This window comes from Ictalurus furcatus, chromosome 2 (genome assembly GCF_023375685.1).
Source record: "Ictalurus furcatus strain D&B chromosome 2, Billie_1.0, whole genome shotgun sequence".
Lineage (NCBI taxonomy): Eukaryota > Metazoa > Chordata > Actinopteri > Siluriformes > Ictaluridae > Ictalurus > Ictalurus furcatus.
The window spans coordinates 30,313,292-30,332,421 of NC_071256.1; the positions used below are offsets into that span (position 1 = coordinate 30,313,292).

The 19,130-nt window shown below is 37.5% G+C and overlaps 3 protein-coding genes across 3 annotated transcripts; 1 reads left to right on the plus strand and 2 right to left on the minus strand.

Moving 5' to 3' along the window:
• The first annotated feature begins 1,124 nt into the window (after window positions 1-1,124).
• On the plus strand, window positions 1,125-8,070 carry hirip3 (HIRA interacting protein 3). The gene is made up of 8 exons (XM_053613975.1): window positions 1,125-1,437; window positions 1,646-1,766; window positions 1,851-2,010; window positions 4,525-5,289; window positions 5,373-5,557; window positions 6,752-6,902; window positions 7,036-7,134; window positions 7,727-8,070. The coding sequence occupies exons 1-8, from the start codon at window positions 1,370-1,372 to the stop codon at window positions 7,912-7,914; spliced, it is 1,737 nt and encodes a 578-aa protein (XP_053469950.1). The 5' UTR covers window positions 1,125-1,369; the 3' UTR covers window positions 7,915-8,070.
• A 318-nt stretch (window positions 8,071-8,388) lies between these two features.
• LOC128601085 (serine protease 33-like) lies at window positions 8,389-11,626 on the minus strand. The gene is made up of 6 exons (XM_053614001.1): window positions 11,409-11,626; window positions 10,560-10,580; window positions 10,022-10,184; window positions 9,506-9,774; window positions 9,268-9,404; window positions 8,389-9,173 (listed from the first exon to the last, which is right to left on the minus strand). Exons 1-6 carry the CDS (start codon window positions 11,467-11,469, stop codon window positions 8,904-8,906), a joined length of 921 nt encoding a protein of 306 aa, XP_053469976.1. The 5' UTR covers window positions 11,470-11,626; the 3' UTR covers window positions 8,389-8,903.
• A 1,114-nt stretch (window positions 11,627-12,740) lies between these two features.
• LOC128601077 (serine protease 1-like) lies at window positions 12,741-18,869 on the minus strand. Its single transcript, XM_053613989.1, has 6 exons — window positions 17,803-18,869; window positions 16,389-16,409; window positions 14,383-14,545; window positions 13,919-14,187; window positions 13,305-13,447; window positions 12,741-13,212 (listed from the first exon to the last, which is right to left on the minus strand). The coding sequence occupies exons 1-6, from the start codon at window positions 17,861-17,863 to the stop codon at window positions 12,946-12,948; spliced, it is 924 nt and encodes a 307-aa protein (XP_053469964.1). The 5' UTR covers window positions 17,864-18,869; the 3' UTR covers window positions 12,741-12,945.
• Between the last annotated feature and the right edge of the window lie 261 nt (window positions 18,870-19,130).

Below are 19,130 nucleotides of genomic sequence, written 5' to 3' on the forward strand. Positions count from 1 at the left end.
TAAAACTTGAAGAAATACTAATCTACAAATTCTTTGAACAGAGAAAAGGCCATTGAAAAGTGATACACATGTCAAGTTCATCAATCCATAAAAAATTAATTTGTATGGTTACAGTCCATATTTTGTACACACTCCAGTATATTCTTATGCGCCTTTAAAATATCAGAGAAACAGCGACTCCAAGAAGCCAAAAGGTTCAGAGCAGCCGCCGCCATGTTTTAAATCCCACTCACATCATTAGAAAGCAAATTGTACTAGTTGAAAACTCAATTCTGATATCTGAAAATATCATTTTGACTGGTCAAAATTGAGTGTGAGCTATCTCTAATTACCTTTGTGTGTGTATGACGCGTCAACTGACGACATATATGACGTCATTAAATGTATCTTAAATGGATAGTCAACGTGTATTTACAGATATCTCGATTATCAGATTTCTTACTAGTCAAATTATCATTAAATATATCTCTAATTATCCTTCTGACTAGGCAAAATATAATCATGAGTTGTCGAAATACAATTATTAATACTATCTAAAATATAATTATGGATAGTCAATCCAAAGTTTTACATGCTAATTCCGCTTGCCATAGTGAGACAGCTGGACAGACTCAAAGACTAAAGCTCTGCTGCATCATTCTCTTTAGGTATTGATGACAAAAGTCCCACTGGCACCGCTTTCAGCAGGTAGTCGATCGGCATTGTGGGTAATGTAGTGAAAATATACCAAATTCAGCTCGGGCTTTCATTACAACATAATCTTACGTTATTTAACGTTATTAACGTCAAGTTATACTTGACGTTATTTAAGATTGCATGTTAATTATAAAGATTAGAATTAAGTTAAAAGTTAAAATTAGGGCTTACATTAAATGATAAGGTTTAAAGAGTGTAATTAATAAAATAAGTCAAAATGAGTATATTTCAATATTTAGTGAGCTCACGAATTCCCAAATGCTGGCAGAGGTAATTACCTCCCTATAAAAAAAAAACCTAATTGTTCATGCATGGATCCATAGCTATTACGTCACGAATAGGCCCCGCCTCCAAGGACGATTTGAGACTTCCTTCGCGTCGGTGACGCGCATTTGATTTGATTAAAGACAGCTCAGGGACGGAGACACGCCGTCAGTGTGGTATTTCGGACACGAGATTCGGATACTGTGTCGGTACATAATTTTTTAATGTAGTGACAGAAAAAGCGGAGAATACGCGTCTGAAAAGGATCAAATGGATACGGAATCTCCAGAACGCGAGTACGTGATGACGCAATGCAGCGTGCGCGCGACCGGTAGAGAGAGCGCGCCAAACGTGCACGTGCGCGACGTCTTCGCATCCTTTTCCTACAGCTAAGTGTTTCAAATTAGCGATGGTTTCAGAGGCGGTGGCTATTCGCAAATTCGTCTCACGAGAGCTGCAGAGGTGCTCAGACCTCAGGTAAGCAGATTTATTTGTAAAAACTTCCTGTCAATGTTTTCATGACGTAGGCAGTGTTTTGGGAACGTCGCGAGCGCAGCAGCTCGGTTTGAACTTGTATGGTGGATGTTTCATGCTAACATCAACGCATCTTGCTTAGTGTCATGTAGCAATGGATCAATGCTTGAACGGTTTGTTTATAATCCTGAACTGTGATCTGTTTGTGTAGTACTTTGACACTTGGCAAATTACGAAAGAAGTATCTGGAGCATGTGGGCAGGGACTCACTCACTGCAGAACACAGACTGTTACTCAAGCAAATCGTAGAAGAGGAACTTTTAAAAATGCAGGTATGGGTCAGTTCTCTTCTTGATTGGTTTCTGCCTTTCTCGGTTGTTTAGATCAGAACCTTGCACCTCTTGCATCTTTTACAGGACAACAGCAGTGACGATGAACCTTTAATAAAGCACGTGGATCCAACACAGAATCAAAATAAACGGAGACGGGAAGACGACGACGACGACGACGAAGAGGCACGAAACAAAGATGATGTGTCTAGAAAGAAGAAATCACGTTTTGCACCAGATCCCCCAGGTGACAATATTATGCTATTGATGTCAGCTGAGTTGTGTCTTGAGCGTCTTTCTCTTTTCCTGGTTACACCTGATAAAACGCGTCTCAAATGATCAGATCACAAGTGTTAACGGGATCATGTGTGACTAGGAGGTGCATTATGATCTGTTCACTCATACCATATGCGGAAGGGATGTTAAGGCATCCTGTGCAAACGTAGAGTGACAATTTGGTCACGTGTTAATTCTCACCCACCAGCCAGCTCTCTCTACAGTGGTGGCTTAATGGTTAAGGTTCTGGGTTACTGATCGGAAGGATGGGGGTTCAAGCCCCAGCACTGTTGGGCCCTTGAGCGGTATTACAAGGCAACATAACACGTGGAAGAGAGCGCTGTTTGGCCTCGTCTACATACGTGAGCTCACAGACAGACGTGATTGGCTTATATCACAGTAACTGACACAGGAGAGAGAGTTACAGTTACATTGACATAACGCTTTTCTAGACACTCAAAGTGCTTTAAAATAGGGGGTGTGCCAGAACGCCCACCACACACCAGCTATTAGTGGAGAGGAGAGGGTGATGTAGCCAATTCAGGGGTGCTGATTATCAGGGGTCCGTGATGGAGAAGGGCCTATGGGGGAATTTCACCAGGACACCAGAGTTATACCTCTACTCCTTTTGTTTTCTTTTTTACGAGAAGTGTCCTGGGATTTTTAACGATCATCAAGCGTCAGGACCTTGGTTTAACATGTCATCTGAAAGACAGTGCTGTTTTTACAGTATAGTGTCCCCGTCGTTAGGTCCCACAGAGACCACAGGGTGAGCGCCGCCTTCTGACTCCATTAATACCACTTCCAGCAGCACCTTAGTTTTCTCCAGGAGGTCTCCCATCCTGTCAATGTTTTCATGACGTAGGCAGTGTTGTGGGTCTCAGGCTCAACCCTGCTTAGCTTCAGTGGGAATCCAGGTGAGAACTGCATGGAGATATGGCTTTGGCAGAGAGTATAAAATTCCCCTTATCCAGCGAGAACTTTCAGCTTTACTTTCTCAGCTCCTGTCCACAGATGGTTGTGGGTTTTATTTTTATTTTATCCAAAGTTTGGCTGTTTTCAAAATGTTATCAGTTAAAATCCTGTAATAAAAGGTTCACTATCAGTCATGCTAAGTCCCCTTTCAATTACACGTCTTACAATTCTCAACAAAAGCTGTGCTTGCTGAGGAGGAAGTGTATTTTGCCCTTAGCAGGATTGTTAGAGAGGCAGCATGTTGTCCAAGGTTGACGGTTGTAACATTTGAACATTTTATTATGTTAGTAACATGTGTAACGTAAGTGATCTGGCCCGACGCCAACATAGGACTCTGGTTTACATGGGTTGTTGATATTTTTATTTTTAATTTTTTTTTTAAGCAATTTTAAATGGAGTCTTCACTAGATGTCCTTTCAGAACCAAAACATCTGTCTGTCAGGCTTCCAGGTCGAACTGTAAAATGTTTAGGGATTTATTTTAATGCTCAGTAATGTTAAACAGACTGACAATCTATGATTCTCTTTAACACTTTCCGCTAACATCATGGATGTTGTTATTGGCTGAGTCTTGAATCAAAAGCTCTAACCTTTAACAAATTCCAAAGTATTTACTAATCTAGAAAATCCAGAAAACTGGTGCCAAAAACAGACCTTTTGCTGGATTTTGAAGGCTGTATGAGCGGTTTTTATTTTATTTTATTCAAACACTAAATGTAATAGGAAAACTGGTTAGTGTTAGTACTTACTAACAGTCTAGAACAGTACATAATTCTGCAATTTGAGACACAATGCTGATTTATTCAGCGGATGGCGAGAAGCAGGGAAATTTGTCCATTTACTTCTGAGATATACTACTGTAGTGTGTCAGTGTAGTTAAAATGACATGTAACCTTTTTAATTTAAATGTGGCTTGTCATCTTCAGTAACATTTTAAAATATTAGCACACACAATCTTCTAATATTAATTTGTAAAATAAACGAACGAAACAAAATAGGAGATTGTGAGTTTCTATCGGGACCTCGTTTGGATATCAACTGAGGGTCGTAACCCCTAGTTACTCCTGCGCTAGATGCAACTGGGACTGGAACCAGACACTAAAGGTGGTTTGTCGTAAAAAGAATGGTTATACAGGAAAGAACCTAATTCCCTCTTTTAATTATGGTGGAGGATCTGTATGTTGTTTGCCTCCAAACACCCAGGGAACCTTGTTAGGATACATGGCATCATTGACTACAGCTGGGTTGTAGTTGGATCTTTTAGGAGGACAGTGGCCCAAAACATGTCCATATCCACACAGAAATGGTTCATTGACCACAGAATGCTTTTGACATTCAGTCCATTTGAGACACAAAAAGGTGAGGTGAACAGATCTATATTTACTGAACACTTGTTATCTGATCCTTTGGGGTTAATGTGGTGATCTTGTGAAAGACAACCTATCATTACATCTCAACTATGGGTCTTCAGGTGTGTATGTGTGTAACGTTACCATCACTATTCGTTTCAGATTCCCCAGACTCTGGAATAGAGAAAGTAGCAAATGAGGAACAGCTTCAAGAAGGAGACGAAGATGGAAGTGATAAGGACATGGAAGAAGAGAGTGAAGAAGAACAGAATACAACGTTTCAAGGGAAGAAGACAAAAGAACAGCATAATGTCAAAAGCAATAGGAAGGGGGAAATGAGCTCAGAAAGTGATGAAGAGGAGGAGGAGCAGGAGAAGGGGAAAAATAAGGGGAAGGCTTTAGATCGTGAGGAAGATGATCGCATCAGTTCCAGCAGTTCAGATGAAGACAAAGAAAATCAGCATGCAAAAGCCAGAGGTGGAAAGACGAGGCAAAGCACGAGCTCTGACAACGAGGAGGAGGTGAGCGATGAAGAGAGAAAAGATGAAGACAAAGAAAATCAAAAGAAAGCAATAGCTAGCGGTGGAAAGAAAAAGCAAAGTGTGAGTTCGGACAGCTTGGAGGAGGTGAGTGGTGAAGAGATGAAAAACAAGGCTGAGAAAAAGGTTGTTGGAAAAAAGGGCAAAGCAGACGCTCAGAAGAAGAGAACAAGAAAAGAGGACAACAAGGCGCCAAAGTCACTGGAGAGTGAGGCGGTGAGAAAAGTGCAGAAGGAAGTCTTTGGGAGTAGCTCCGAAAGTGAAGAAGACGAGGCGAGGAAAATGGAAAGGAACGGAACAAGTGAGAGCAGTGATGATGCGAGTGATAAGGAAACGAACAAGAAGGAAGATGTTGAAGTGTCCTCTGATGAAGAAGTGAAAGAAACGGGTATGCGCACTGCCTTTTTCTTCGAAGCCGTTCTTGATGTTACTGTGATGTCTTCTCACATTTATCATCTTATTCTTTCCCAGCGAAAGCAAAGGATAAAGACCGGGAACAGGCACAGGATACAGACTCTTCCTCTTCTTTGCCCTCTCTAGATGAGGATGAAGAAGCTGGGGGGAAGAAGCCAAAACAGGAAGAAGAGACCAAAAAAAAGAGTGCCTCAAAGAAAACGAGTAGTAAAATGAGTGAGAGCAAAGCCAAAGGAGGAAAGGTGAATAATGAAGCTGCCAACTTCACCACCATTTGTGTTAATTTCCTATTACCAGACTTTTTTTTATAAAAATAGTTTAAAAAAAAAAAAAACCCCCCACGTATAACCTGTATAGAAATATATAATATAAGAAATACCTGGTATACCACATTCAGTCTAGCAGATGTTCAGTGTTATGGTTACACCACAATATATCTGCATCTATCCTGTCAGATTTTAAGGAGAAACATAAGCATTACTTAAAGATTTCAACCAGACCCATTCTGAGTCTTGGTTTATACTTATTTCCCACTTTACAATCAGTAATTTCGACATAACTCGCACTATCCACTTACATTTATTCATTTATTACTTTAGCAGACGCTTTTATCCAAAGTGACTTACAAATGAGGAAATACAAGCAAAGCGATATATCAAGCGGAGAACAATACAAGTAGTGTGTATATAATTCTGAAGCAGGTTTAGATCATTGAAAGCCACGTCATAGAAAACCGTTTGTTAAATGATTAATAAAAGGGATTCAGATCACTTGAGACACAGATAGATTGAAGAATTGATACATGAAAGAAAAGAGGCCTAGAAAAGCCCACACACTATATGTATACTGATTTTCAAAGTTTTCGGTGGCCGAAATTTCGGTGCATCCCTACAACGAGGGGTGTGGGTGTGTAATGTGGGTGTAATGTGGCCTTATTCAAAGTGCAGATACAGTAAATTATTTTCTCTATTTATTTTATACCACAGTAATTTGTCTAGCATTTCAATTCTTTAATTTATTAATTAAACTAGTCTAGCTGAACTAGTCTACTTTTTATGAATTAACATTACAAATCAATGAAAAATCTTAGTGTGATTGTGAATGTCAATACTGTAGGAAAACACAACATATTAGAACAAGTGTGTTAATATAAACCTTGAATATGTCAGTACTATAGGAAAGGTAACATTAGAACAAGCGTGTTAATATAACCCTATCAACTGAATTACAGCCAGCACTACTGTCTGAGTCATGCTGTTACAGAAAAGGTAATCAACACCTTGGGACCAACCAGAATTGAGAATCCAATATGGTACAAAGAATATTTTGGTGACATTTGGAAAGCTTTTCTGAACGCATTAAATCTAGATAACCATGTTTGGGGGGTATATGATTAAGTATGTATTTAATATGCTGAAGTGTGGCTCGACCTACAGGATGATGAGAATAAAGCCGTGACCAGACTTAAGCGCTACATTGCCCTTTGTGGTGTACGTCGTAACTACAAGAAGCTGTTCGAGGGCTGCCACTCAGTGAAAGCCAAAGTGTCTGTGCTGAAGAAAGAACTGGAAGAGCTGGGGGTGGAAGGTCAGTGAAGCTTAACTTGTATACTAGTATATTTGTCTTTATCTGCCAAATGCCATGAAATTAAATGTAAATTAATCTGTGTGTGGAGTGTAATGTATGTATAATATCAGATGTCATTACCTATCCCCTTTAGGTAAGCCGTCCATAGAGAAGTGTAAGAAGGCTAGAATGAAGAGAGAGGAAGCTCAGGAGCTGGCAGAACTGGATGTCAGCAACATAATCACCACTCAGGGTACATCATTGACATACTCACTTTCTTGGTCCAGGCCAAAACTTGAACATTAACACCCATTTTAGCATGATCGACCCAGTCATTGTTTAAAGGAAACTTTCAGTCACAAATTTGAGAATAAATCCATGTTAAAAGGCACTTAATATTAAGTAATATCGAAGAGTTTTTAGAGACATGTTGGCCGTGTATGGTTGTCATGTGACTGCCAGCGGCAACAACAGGATGAATTATACATTGAACTAAAACTCGCTGAGATCTATGCCTCATCAGTGACCCAAACCTGGCCTGACGATGTCTCTGGCCTGACAGCTCACAACTAGGAAAGATATCCAGCACTGGTTGATGCTATGGGATGAAAATTTGTAGCCAAATACTGATCACTTCTATTTGAGCTTGTTCATTTACCCAGTAAATTATGGTCTTCTGCAACTAGACTATCTATAAAAGTTATGATTTCTGGAGTTTTTGTACAGTACGGCTGTCAAATTCACTACCAAAAAACAAGGAAACAGAGTGTTTCTTCCTTTATACAGATTTCTATCCTCATCTTTTGCCAACTGTCTTTTGCTAAGTTCATCTCTTTGTATTTCAGGTCGTCCTAAACGGCGAGCTGCAGCACCATGGGCGAAACCTCAGAGCAGCTCACCTCTATCATCCTTCAAACATTTGGTGAGCTCTGATTCAGACAGTGAGGAGGGCAACGCGGACAGGGGGCGCAAGAGAGCAACAGACTGGAGCAACCTGCGGGGGATCATCAGCGATGAGACAGACAGCAACTAGTCAGCTTTCTCACTATAGACTGTAGACAAAATGTTCATAATGTATTCTGTTCAAGCTCTTTAGTCTGTTCTTTTTTGTTACTGTGTTGTGCTGCAATACTTTTATATATTAATGTTCCTTTATGCAATTTGAAATAATAAAGAATAGTCATTTGTACTTTTCCTCTCTTTGTACTGATTTTGGTATTACATTAATACATACTCTGATTTTTTTTTTTTTTTTTTTTTTTAAAGAATAAAAGTGAACATTTTTAAGAAAAACATACACAGTCACAAGTTACACTGATACAAGTGTGATGTGAAAGCTGTGGTGGCGTTGTCACATCCTGTCTGATATTTTTGGGATTTTTCACCTGAATTTTTAGGTATGGCACAGTATGGGGCTGATTATGTCTTTTATCTCTATCTTCTGTAAATAAATATGTAGATATTCTGTCTGGTTGAGATTGCAAGTAATATGTAAAGTGCCAAAGCTCATTTAGCATAAGAAACATTAATGGAGAATAACTGATTGCATCAAGATTTATTATTGTTTTATTGACCTTGTTAGAAAACTTTATGCAGGGTGAATGAGGAAGTGATAGTGCTTTGTTCATCCAGTTTTTCCTTGTCCCTAGTTTTATCTTTTGTCATGTGATGTGATTGGATTGCTGTCATTGGTTAAGCCAAGAAAATATTTCCTAGTAAAATCTTGAATTAGTTTGCAGATAACATATTAGACAAACAGCTTATTTAACTTGTGCCCATGATTCATATGTTCCATATAAAATACTTATCTTTGAGTACAGAGTACAGCAATTATTGGTTTCAAGTTCACTTGTTATCCCAAATGTTAGCAGGCGGATATGTTAAATATTGTGTCGAAATTCATGTAATACAGTGTTGCTTTGAATTGGAGTGGAGTAGAATTAGGTAAAATGACTAAAAACATGGAAATGCAGTACAAATCTTTGGAAAACTTTCTGGATTTGTTTCATTTTCTTCTCATCACTAGAAAATTGAGAGGGAGAGGAGGAAGGGGATGATGGAGAAAGAAATGAACAGACAGAAGAGGTTTGGGGAGCCACGATTGCCATTTGAGACTGCAACAAATCCAGGTCGTTTGGTTGTGATCCAGCTGTTAATCCAGTCTTGGTACTTTGACACTCTGCTGTACACACCGGGGTAATTAGCCAAAGCGCAACCATAGCCAAAGCTCACAATCCCAGCCTGAACCCAGGTTGTGTTTTGCTTGAACACCATTGGACCTCCAGAATCACCCTGCATGGACAACAAGCTGTTAGCTACATGTCTGCTTTTCTACACGTAACACTGTACTGTGACCAGACATAATATGATAGGGTTGGTTTCTTGCCTGGCATGAGTCCTTGCCCCCCTCAGTGAGGCCGGCACACATCATATTGTTTGTGATGAAATAAGATTTTGCACAGTCTTTGTTACTGACAATCGGCACCTGCACCTCCTGCAGGGTTTCAGGGTACGGCAGACTCACTGTTGAGATCCATGATGAGCTTTTACCAACATAGTTTGACATTTTATACATTAAAAATAAAGTAATTAAACATGCAGTTCGCCGATTTTACAGCACTTACCGTCAGAATTAATGTCACCCCATCCTGTGACCCAGACATTAGTTTTAGGGGGAAAATCACTGTTGGTTGCTGCCAGGCACACCGGCACGACAGAGTCGTTAAAGGTCACTGCAGCATTGAGCTGGAGTAGTGCAATGTCATTGTCATTAGTTGTATAGTCATAGTTTGGGTGACTGATCAGTCTAAAAATTGTTCTTTGCTGTCGATTAGGGTTAGACCCCTGAAGGTTTGTGATCCCTAGATTGACCGTCATAAGTGAAGGGGGAAGGCTGAAAATCAAAGTAGAGATTGAGTCAGACTGAAGCTCACTGATAACTTAATGTCTCATGCCGTATCTTGTTAACATTTATACTTACAGTACAATAAACCGTCACACAAAATTTTACAATCACTAACCCATAGGACAATTTAGATAAAATGTTACATGTGTTTAAAATGCGAGCAACCAAATGATTATTTTATGGATTTTTTAAAAACATTTAAAAAATTTTTTTTTTAGAGTTTTTCCCTCCACACCTTTGGAAACAATGAGCAGCCGATAAGACCCATATCTCATTGATAAGGCTGCCACCACAGAAATGTATGCCTCTTAGCTGAATGCTGACTTGCCAAGGCCAAGCACCGGGAGCAGCAGCTCCACCACCTACAATCTTATTGTTCAACGGAGCCTGACCACACACTGGTAGAAAACAAAAAGAATAAACAAACAACCAAATATTCCCCTTTAAATGCCTAGCATTATGTCTATTGTGTCTGATAATTAACTCCATAAATACATAGAAATACATCTTTGAATACATAAGTTATAGTAACAAGTACATTTACCTTTTTTGTCCAATGTAAGGTTGGAAATTTTTCAATAAGACATGAAAATATACATATTAATTCTAAATACTAGCTTAATAATTTAACTAGCTAAATACAATTATGGAAGATCTGTTGCTTTGTTGTGCTATTTCAAATAATTCTAAATCCACTTCGCTTGCCAAATAATAATGGCATCATTACTTTGCCTGACCCAAGCATGTTTGTGTTATGTTAATCCAAAACTTACCATTTAGCTGGGAATATGAGCCTAATGGGGAAGGAAGAGAGAGCACAGTTACACCCAATGCTTTGTACATTAGTACAAGAGACTTTATCTTTCTAATGACAGTTAGATGCAAAAGTTTGCATATCCTTAGGACAAAATACAGTGGAAATTCATTTCAACATGACATTCAGTGTGTTAGGTTTGTGTGTGGTGACTTTTATTACAAGTGTCAAAAAAAGGAAAATAGGCCATTTAACACATTCTTCTTAAAAAAAAAAAGTTAGTTTTTTTTTAATTATGCAAGCTTGTATCTTTTGATGAAAAGTATATCAATTATTCATATCTGATAGCTGATAAATTCTCTTTAATAATTCAGATTGTGTAATACCACAGACTATAAAATTTTAAATGAAATATAAACCAATTTGTCATTTAAACCATTGTGACCCTGACCAGGATAAAACACTTAATAATGATGATGAATACATATATTCATATATGAAATAAACCAATGAAAATTTGTCTCAGACCAAGCATGATAGTTAACACTTTGAGGATTTCAGAAATGCAGAATGTGTTGGGAAGAAATGATAAAATGGTCATTCAAAAACTGTCTCAGTAAATCTGAATTCATCCTACTTAATAACTTCTCAACAAGGGTGTTACTGGTTCAGCAAATATCTTAGCTCTATGATGTGCACTATAAGTAAAGAAATGCCTTCTTCCATTACATAGTGACTACAAAGTACTACAAATATTGAGGTTTCAATTAAGCTGATCCTTTGTTGTATTAAATATAATTATGAGAAAGTATAATTGAATATATGATCGATCGAATGTTAACTTTATCAGAGTTTTATTTGCACCTACCTGGAGCATTTAGGAGTAGAGCACATACAACACACACAACTTTCCACAAATAAATCTCCATGATCTTGTGTCTCCTCTGACTTCAGGTAGTCTTCCCTCTCTTGATGTCCTGGGTCTACAAATTTCTGCTCGCATTCCTAGCATATGTCATCTGTTATCTCCCCTGCCTGAGTCACCTACTCACACGCCCTCATGAGAGGTTTGCCACATTGACATAGAACTAGTGCCCCATAGGAGAGTTTTTTTCACTGATTAGATTAAACTTTATTGTCATTGTACAGATTACAAGTACAATGAAATGCAGTTTAGCATCTAACCAGATGTAATAGTGTAATAGTAATGAAGTTTAGACTAAGCAGATAAGTAGAACGACAAGTGACAGGAATACACAGTGGGGGTAAATAAGTATTGGACGCGTCAACATTTTTTTCAGTAAATATATTTCCAGTGAGGTTATTCACATGAAATTTTCACCAGACATCAGTATTAACTCAAGAAATCCAGAAATATAAAGAATCCACAACATTGAAGTCTATAAATGAAGTTATGTGTAATGAAGTGGAATGACACAGGAAAAAAGTATTGAACACGCTAAGAAAAAGCAGTTCTCCAAGTAAGTAAGTAAAAGCTGCAGAAAAAAGCTAATTATTGTTCTTCTGTATGACAGATGAAATAGCTAGAGTACAGTAATGTTAGCTCACTTCAGTAATGTTAGCTCACCAACCCGTCCACCCACACACACAAAAAAAATACAACACTCATACTCAATAATAAATATAATAATAATAATATAATAATAAAAATAAATAGCCATCGTGGACAGGCATAACCACAAAAAAAAGAATATAAACACAAATTTACCTTATTATATGCTCAATACAAAGCAAGTGCTAAGATTTTTTAAATAAGAAGTTGACAGAAGTCAACTAATCCCGGTCTTCATTGTAAATCCATTATCTAAATAATTTAACACCACAAAAAGGACAAATGATACAGAAATTGTAAGAAGCTTACTTTCGTTTTTTTTACGCTTTACCTCTTCTTCTTTTTTCTTTCTTTTTTTTTTTTTAAAAAAAAATTTGGCTCCCAATGGTTTTTATTGCTTCATTTTGCATGTCAATTAGCAATCTTGATTGCCACTGTCATTAATACGTCAGCAGCATTATTATTCCATGATCATTATCATCCATAATGCCGTAAAAAAACTAACTCATCATCACTAACACTCACACACACTTCACAGTCACAAAGACACACCAATGATGATTGATATGTATGATGAACGTTTTAATTTTATTTAAAAAATAAATAAAATAAAATACACCATGATGAGTGTCCTATTGCACATAATACAGCCTTGCACATACTGCCGCTAATTTACATTGGCACTAGGGGGCGCCAACAAACCAATTTGACCAAACAAACTTTTCTGAGGTAAGAAAAAATATGAGGAATGTTAAATGTGGCTCGGTACTGTTAATCGGATTTGGTGAGGCCCTAGGTGGCTGCCTATGACGCCTAATGGATTGACCAGCCCTTATAGGGAGAGGAGGAAGGGGGTGATGGAGAAAGAAAGGAACAGACAGAAGAGGTTGGGGGAGCCACGATTGCCAGTTGAGACTGTAACAAATCCAGGTTGATTGCTGCTGATCTTGCTGTTAATCCAGTCTTGGTACTTGGACACTCTGGTGTACACACCAGGTATACCAGGTACAGCACATCCTTGGTTAGTGCCAAAACTCACGATTCCAGCCTGAATCCAGGTTCCATTGAGCTTGATCACCAGTGGACCTCCAGAATCACCCTGTAGGGACAAAAAGCTGTTAGCTACATGTCTGCTCTTTCACCACATTGCACTCTTTTACCACTGTGCCCTGAATTAATGTGATTTCTTACCTGGCATGAGCCCTTTCCCCCCTGAATTAAGCCAGCACACATCATATTGTCTGTGATGGAAATAGGTCTATATTCGTTTGTACAGTTACTGTTACTGACAATCGGCACCTGCACCTCTTGCAGGGTTTGAGGGAGCAGCAGATCTGTGGAGACTCATGATGAACTTTTACCAACATGCTCATTATAATGAACCCTGCTGAATAATCCAGCTTTGTCTGACCTGCCTCCAGCAAAGAAAACACAGGCCAGGCTAATAAAATTGGTAAGCCATCTTTACCAGCTGGTAAGATATTTTCCAGCCTCATTATTATTTCAGTGTTTGAGATTTTCTAATTGCCTAACTTGTGTTATTTTCTTAAAGCTATCTATGATGATTAGTAACTATCTATGATTAGAAACAAATGTTCGGAAACTTTGAATCTGGCAAAGTTGCTCTACTGGTTTGACAAGCGTGCCTTGTTTTGGTAGCTGGTAGCTGGGTTGACCAAGCTTGATTTTCAACAAGTATATTCCAAAATACAGAATAATTCACTTCTATTTTCTTTTCTTTTTTTTTTCCAAATCGTTGAAGTAAACAAATTAAGCATGCAGTCCACTGGGTGTGGAGTACTTACTAGTAGAACTGGTTTTACCCCATCCTGTGACCCAGACATTAGTACCACCAGGAAAAGAACTGTTGCTTGCTGCGAGGCACACCGGCATGACATAATCAGTCAAATTCACTGAAGAGGAGAGCTGGACCAGTGCAATGTCATTGTTCAAAGTGGCATGGTTAAAATCTTGGTGGATGATAATGTTATTAGTGCTTCTTTGTGATCTATTAGGGTTGGACCCATTCAGATTTTCCATTCCTAGATAGATTGTGATTTTAGGTGCAGTAATGCTGAAAATGAAAGGAAGAGGCTTTGAGACTGATATAATCATTTAATTTGTCACTCCCTACCCCATATTTACTTATATTTTATATTTACAATAAACAGTAACAACCTACTTACAGTATACTATGGGACACTTTATATGTTGTACGCATGGTAGCATGGAAATAATAACATTTTCTCAATCATAACTCCATATATACCTTTGGAAACAGTGAGCCGCTGATAAGACCCAGTTCTGATTGATCAGGCTGCCACCACAGAAATGGCTGCCACTTGTCTGAAAGCTGACCTGCCAAGGCCAGGACCCAGGACCAGCATTTTCACCACCCACAATCTTGGTGTTCAGTGGAGGCCGACCACACACTGGTAGAACAGAGGGAGGTCACAGAAGCACACATCTTTATTCTAACTGGAATTTTACTGGAATCATTAAGAAGAACAACTCTTATTACATTACACAGTACACACTGGATTATAAAGAGCAAGACATTTTATTTAAAAAATATTTTCAGGCCACTGATATTAGTGGTTAGTTTCCCTCACGTATTATCATTACTCATAGCTGTTTATGTTTAACCTTTGGTTTCGTTTGATATTTAACCCCCTCATTGTTAGGGGCGAAGTATCGTTTGCGTATTCGTAACCTACCAAGCCTTTAATCCTGGCTCTTTTGTTTCATGGTTTCTTGTCTTGTTTCTAGCACATTTCTCGATTCTTGTCTTTCTCTAATTCATGTTCGTTGTCGATCTCCTGACCCCTTGCTTGTTTAATGACTACTGTTTTGCCTTTGGATTTGTCTGCCTATCTCTCTTCAATAAAACTCTTAACTGCACTTGCATCCGTCCTAAACCTCATTATATGACTGTCACGTATCCGTGTAAGGGAGGTTTAGGACGGATGCAAGTGCAGTAAAAGACGTTTAGTAGAGAGATAGGCAGACAAATCCAAAATGGTAATCCAAAGCGTGGTCTAATAACATGCAAAAGGTCAGGCAATATACAAACAGGCATAAACAGGGCGAGGCTAGAATCAAAACGAGAAACGAGAAACAAAGAACAACCGCTTGGTAGAGAGATAATCTCAATACTACGCAATGTGCTATGAGACACGAGTGGTTTAAATGACAAATGTAATCATGGGTTAAACACGGACAGTTGAAACCAATGATGGCACACATTTGGGAAACAACCAATGACAAAACAGGGGCGGAGACAGAACATAACCATAACAAAAGCATGTGTCCAAAGTAAACAAAGTCAGTTCCATAGAAGACCAAAAAGGGTGCGTTCGCTAAGCGCTCGCGCATTGGGCTTGCATTTCGAACTTGTGAAACGGGCTCGCACAATGAGCTTGTGCTTCGGTTTTCCGAGCACGCTGCAATACTGCAGTGCTGACTCGAGGAGAAATCGTGACAGTGACAATATGTAACACCATGTGAATAATTAAACATGTTCACTACATGTGAAAATAATAATAATAATAATAATAATAATAATAATAATAATAATGAACGTGAAAAATAAATCATATGGGGTAAAAATTGCATGTGAAAAAGAAATCATGTGGGGAAAATCTTTATCTGAAAAATAATGACATTGTGAGGAAAATGAGGGGAGGGGTGGGGAGGGGACGGGAGGTGGGGGGTAACTATGTGAAACAAACCTCAGTGTGAAAATATAAGAATCAAGTGGGGAAAAACTGCATGATCATTACAGTTGCACATACTGTTTATGTTTGTATGGAAATTCCTCTTTGGTAGTCACAATAATGTATGGCCCCTTTCGTAAATCTGTACATATGATTCACACTCAGAGTTTCTTCTTTAACACTATTAGACTAAATAGATGAACACTGACATGGAGTTAAAACACCAACAATGGCATGAGTGTTAAATTAACACTGGTCACTGAGAATTATATAAACACTATAAAAATATATAAACACTTACACTAGTGAATTTGCTGTGCATGTAAAATCACTGACAAAACACTGAAATATGCACTCGTTTATTCATGAAATGAACTTCAAGTTTAACCACCTTGTCATGAATCTGTTTGCTCACAAACCGGTAAATCCACTTTGTTGTGTCTAACCTATGTCCTAAAAATAATATGCTTATGTCACCATTATTTTTAGAAACATACCGTGTGTGTGTGTGTGTGTGTGTGTGTTTTGAAGTTACCAAGTTACCACCATTGAAACTTACCATCTAGCTGGGCGAGAGAGCCTAATGGAAAAGGAAGAGACAAGCACAATGTTTAATGCTCTATCAAACAATGCCAGAGAGTTTCACCAGTGTATATTCATATTCTGTATTTCTGTATGAAAAATTTTTGCTTTCTAAATACAGCATAAGGAGCAGACAATATGCAGATTATAATAATTAAAAAAAAAAAATCAAGAGAACCCTGTATTAGTGAGACTGATTATTAACTGCAAAGGTTTGAACTTTCTTAAGAATGAGGATGTTCTTGCTTCAGCCAAGACAACAACATGTCTGAGAATAATAGATATATATGTTAATAGAAAACAATAAACATAGTTTATGACCATAAATAAACCAATATGATTTATAACTGCTTAGCACAATCTGTGTAAAAAAAATATAATGCACTCTATAATGTCACTGACAAAAAATAGTGTAAATTTAAAACAAATGTTGAAAGCTATTTTAATAGATTATCAACATTTCAGTGAAACAAATTATTTTAATTAGAGTAAAATTACAATTCCACTCAAATTTGCCTTTCAATTTATATTTTAAAAACATATTATAGAAATTGGATAATAGTGAATATACAGATATATAGATAATAACAAATTTACTGAGAAAAACACACATCAGTTCACAATGGCGAGTAAACATACTTTAAGATGTGCTTATCCTAACAGATCCAAGGCAAAATCATATCATGTGATACTGTATATCCATGAATAGCTTGTTTCCTGATATAAATGTCACTTTAAGTGTCATTATGCTATACACAATTTCCTTTATAAACCTTATAAGCTGCACTAGAATGGAAATGCATGTTGTATTTTTAAAACTGTTTTCCTTAAGAGAATTCTTTTCTATGTTCAGAACCAAAAATCTGTGTTTCTAGATGACCTGCATTGATGAAATTTTACATGTTCATTCCTATCCCTATTTAAAAGGATAATAAAGGATATAAATCTATAGTTGGTTTTATGTTTTTATACTGAAAATGGCATAAAACAGTGCATGTTCTCTTCCTGATTAAACAATAAAGAAAATAAATAAATTGCTGGAAAATAAATTACTTTGCAGCAAGCAGTTCTGTAACAAGTTTTCTCCTGAGAGCATCTTCATGGTAAAATAAATATTTTAATTCTAACAACAAACATCAAAAGACTAGATGTATTAGATTAGCTTTATTAAGCATGCGTATTTATGCATATTTAATTAGAAGAAACCTCCTTAGTATAAATAAATGTCAATTTTTGTTGCAATACAAAAGAAAACTTGTAAGAGTCTCAGCAACCAACTAACAATTTTGATATCTATTGTTTTGTTTTTTAAAAAAAACCCTATTCTTCTTTAGTGTTTTAATGTAATATATTAAAAATATAATCAGAATGAGCAATTTTTTTACACCAACCTCTAGCATTAAGGAATAGAGCACATAGACCACACACAATTTTCCACAAATAGATATCCATGATCTTGTGTCTCCTCTGGTTTCAGGCAGTCTTCCGTCTCTTGATGTCTTGTGTCTCTACATACGATGTTAGTAACGTCCTCAATGCTGCACTGTAAACTGTAACCTCCCCAACCTGCACCACCTGTTTATACTTCCTCACAAGAGGTTACTTCCCACACTGATCTAGAAATCAGTCCCTGTACAACTTGTAATTACTAGGTGGAGGAAAAACTGATTTGAGATCAACATTGAAGAATAATATACCAAACAAACAATGAAACATATACAGTTGAGGCCAAAAGTTTACATACACCTAGGCTAATGGCATTCAAACTCAATTTCCTATAACACCACACATTTCATGTTACCATACATTTCCTGTGTTAAGTCAATTAAGGTCTCTACTTTATTTAACAGACAGGTTTATTTCAGCTTTTATTTACCTTATCAGATTTTCAGTAGGAGAAAAAATTACATACACGTTAAGCAGTATTTTACATTTACATTACATTTATGACATTTGGCAGATGACCTTATCCAGAGTGACCTACACAAGTGCTACTGGTTCACTAGACCACGCACTAAGAATACAATCAGTGTAAAAAACTCTGTTAGGTAGGTAAAATAGTAAGAAAAGATAAGACAGACACACAGACAACACAAATTTTGTTTTTTAAATAAAGTCTAATTTAAGTATGGTATTTGTTGACATTGCTTGGATTTCCTGGCAGACTAGTGGCTGGCATGCAGCGCTCGCATTGCCATGGCCCGGGATCAATTCCATGTCAGGGAACCACCCCCAGCCACTGGAGAATTGCACTAGCCAGTGCCGGTCCCAGAAGCCTGGAAAATGGGGACGCTTGTTTCAGGAAAGGCATCTGGCATACAACTTAAAACTTGAGTTCACTTGTAACATCTTATTACGTCCAGGATGTAATTTACTATAAATATTATAGCCATAACAGGCAATGTTCACATTTTACATACACAATTCCTTCAGTGCATAATACCTTAATTAATTCTATGCAAAATACCATCAATAAATTACTATTGCCTCAACCATTCTAAAGGTCAAGTGAGTCACAACCAGAAATGTGGCAGTAAAACAGTTATTTGGTTAAATAATTGGATTTGTGTGTATGGAATTAAACATGTTTTTTAAAATGTATTTATGATTTCCTCTGATTTAATCTCTGAGCATATCTGCTTCTATTTCACCCCTGCTAACCTCTAAGAGTGGTGAGAATAACCTGGATACCTTCTTGTGCACACATGCTAAGGACTTC

What these genes read in the sequence shown, in the direction of transcription:
- LOC128601077 (XM_053613989.1), bottom strand. Translation starts at nt 17,863, where the DNA reads ATGGATATCTATTTGTGGAAAATTGTGTGTGGTCTATGTGCTCTATTC. An exon ending in GCGGCTCACTGTTTCCAAAG is followed by an intron (nt 14,188 to 14,382) that starts GTATATATGGAG and finishes TTTCATTTTCAG; the next exon opens with CATTACTGCACCTAAAATCA. An exon ending in GGGGAAAGGGCTCATGCCAG is followed by an intron (nt 13,213 to 13,304) that starts GTAAGAAATCAC and finishes TTGTCCCTACAG; the next exon opens with GGTGATTCTGGAGGTCCACT.
- LOC128601085 (XM_053614001.1), bottom strand. Translation starts at nt 11,469, where the DNA reads ATGGAGATTTATTTGTGGAAAGTTGTGTGTGTTGTATGTGCTCTACTC. An exon ending in TCTACTCCTAAATGCTCCAG is followed by an intron (nt 10,581 to 11,408) that starts GTAGGTGCAAAT and finishes CTTCCCCATTAG; the next exon opens with GCTCATATTCCCAGCTAAAT. An exon ending in GGGGCAAGGACTCATGCCAG is followed by an intron (nt 9,174 to 9,267) that starts GCAAGAAACCAA and finishes TTGTCCATGCAG; the next exon opens with GGTGATTCTGGAGGTCCAAT.
- hirip3 (XM_053613975.1), top strand. Translation starts at nt 1,370, where the DNA reads ATGGTTTCAGAGGCGGTGGCTATTCGCAAATTCGTCTCACGAGAGCTG. An exon ending in TGAAGAAGTGAAAGAAACGG is followed by an intron (nt 5,290 to 5,372) that starts GTATGCGCACTG and finishes ATTCTTTCCCAG; the next exon opens with CGAAAGCAAAGGATAAAGAC. An exon ending in CAACATAATCACCACTCAGG is followed by an intron (nt 7,135 to 7,726) that starts GTACATCATTGA and finishes TTTGTATTTCAG; the next exon opens with GTCGTCCTAAACGGCGAGCT.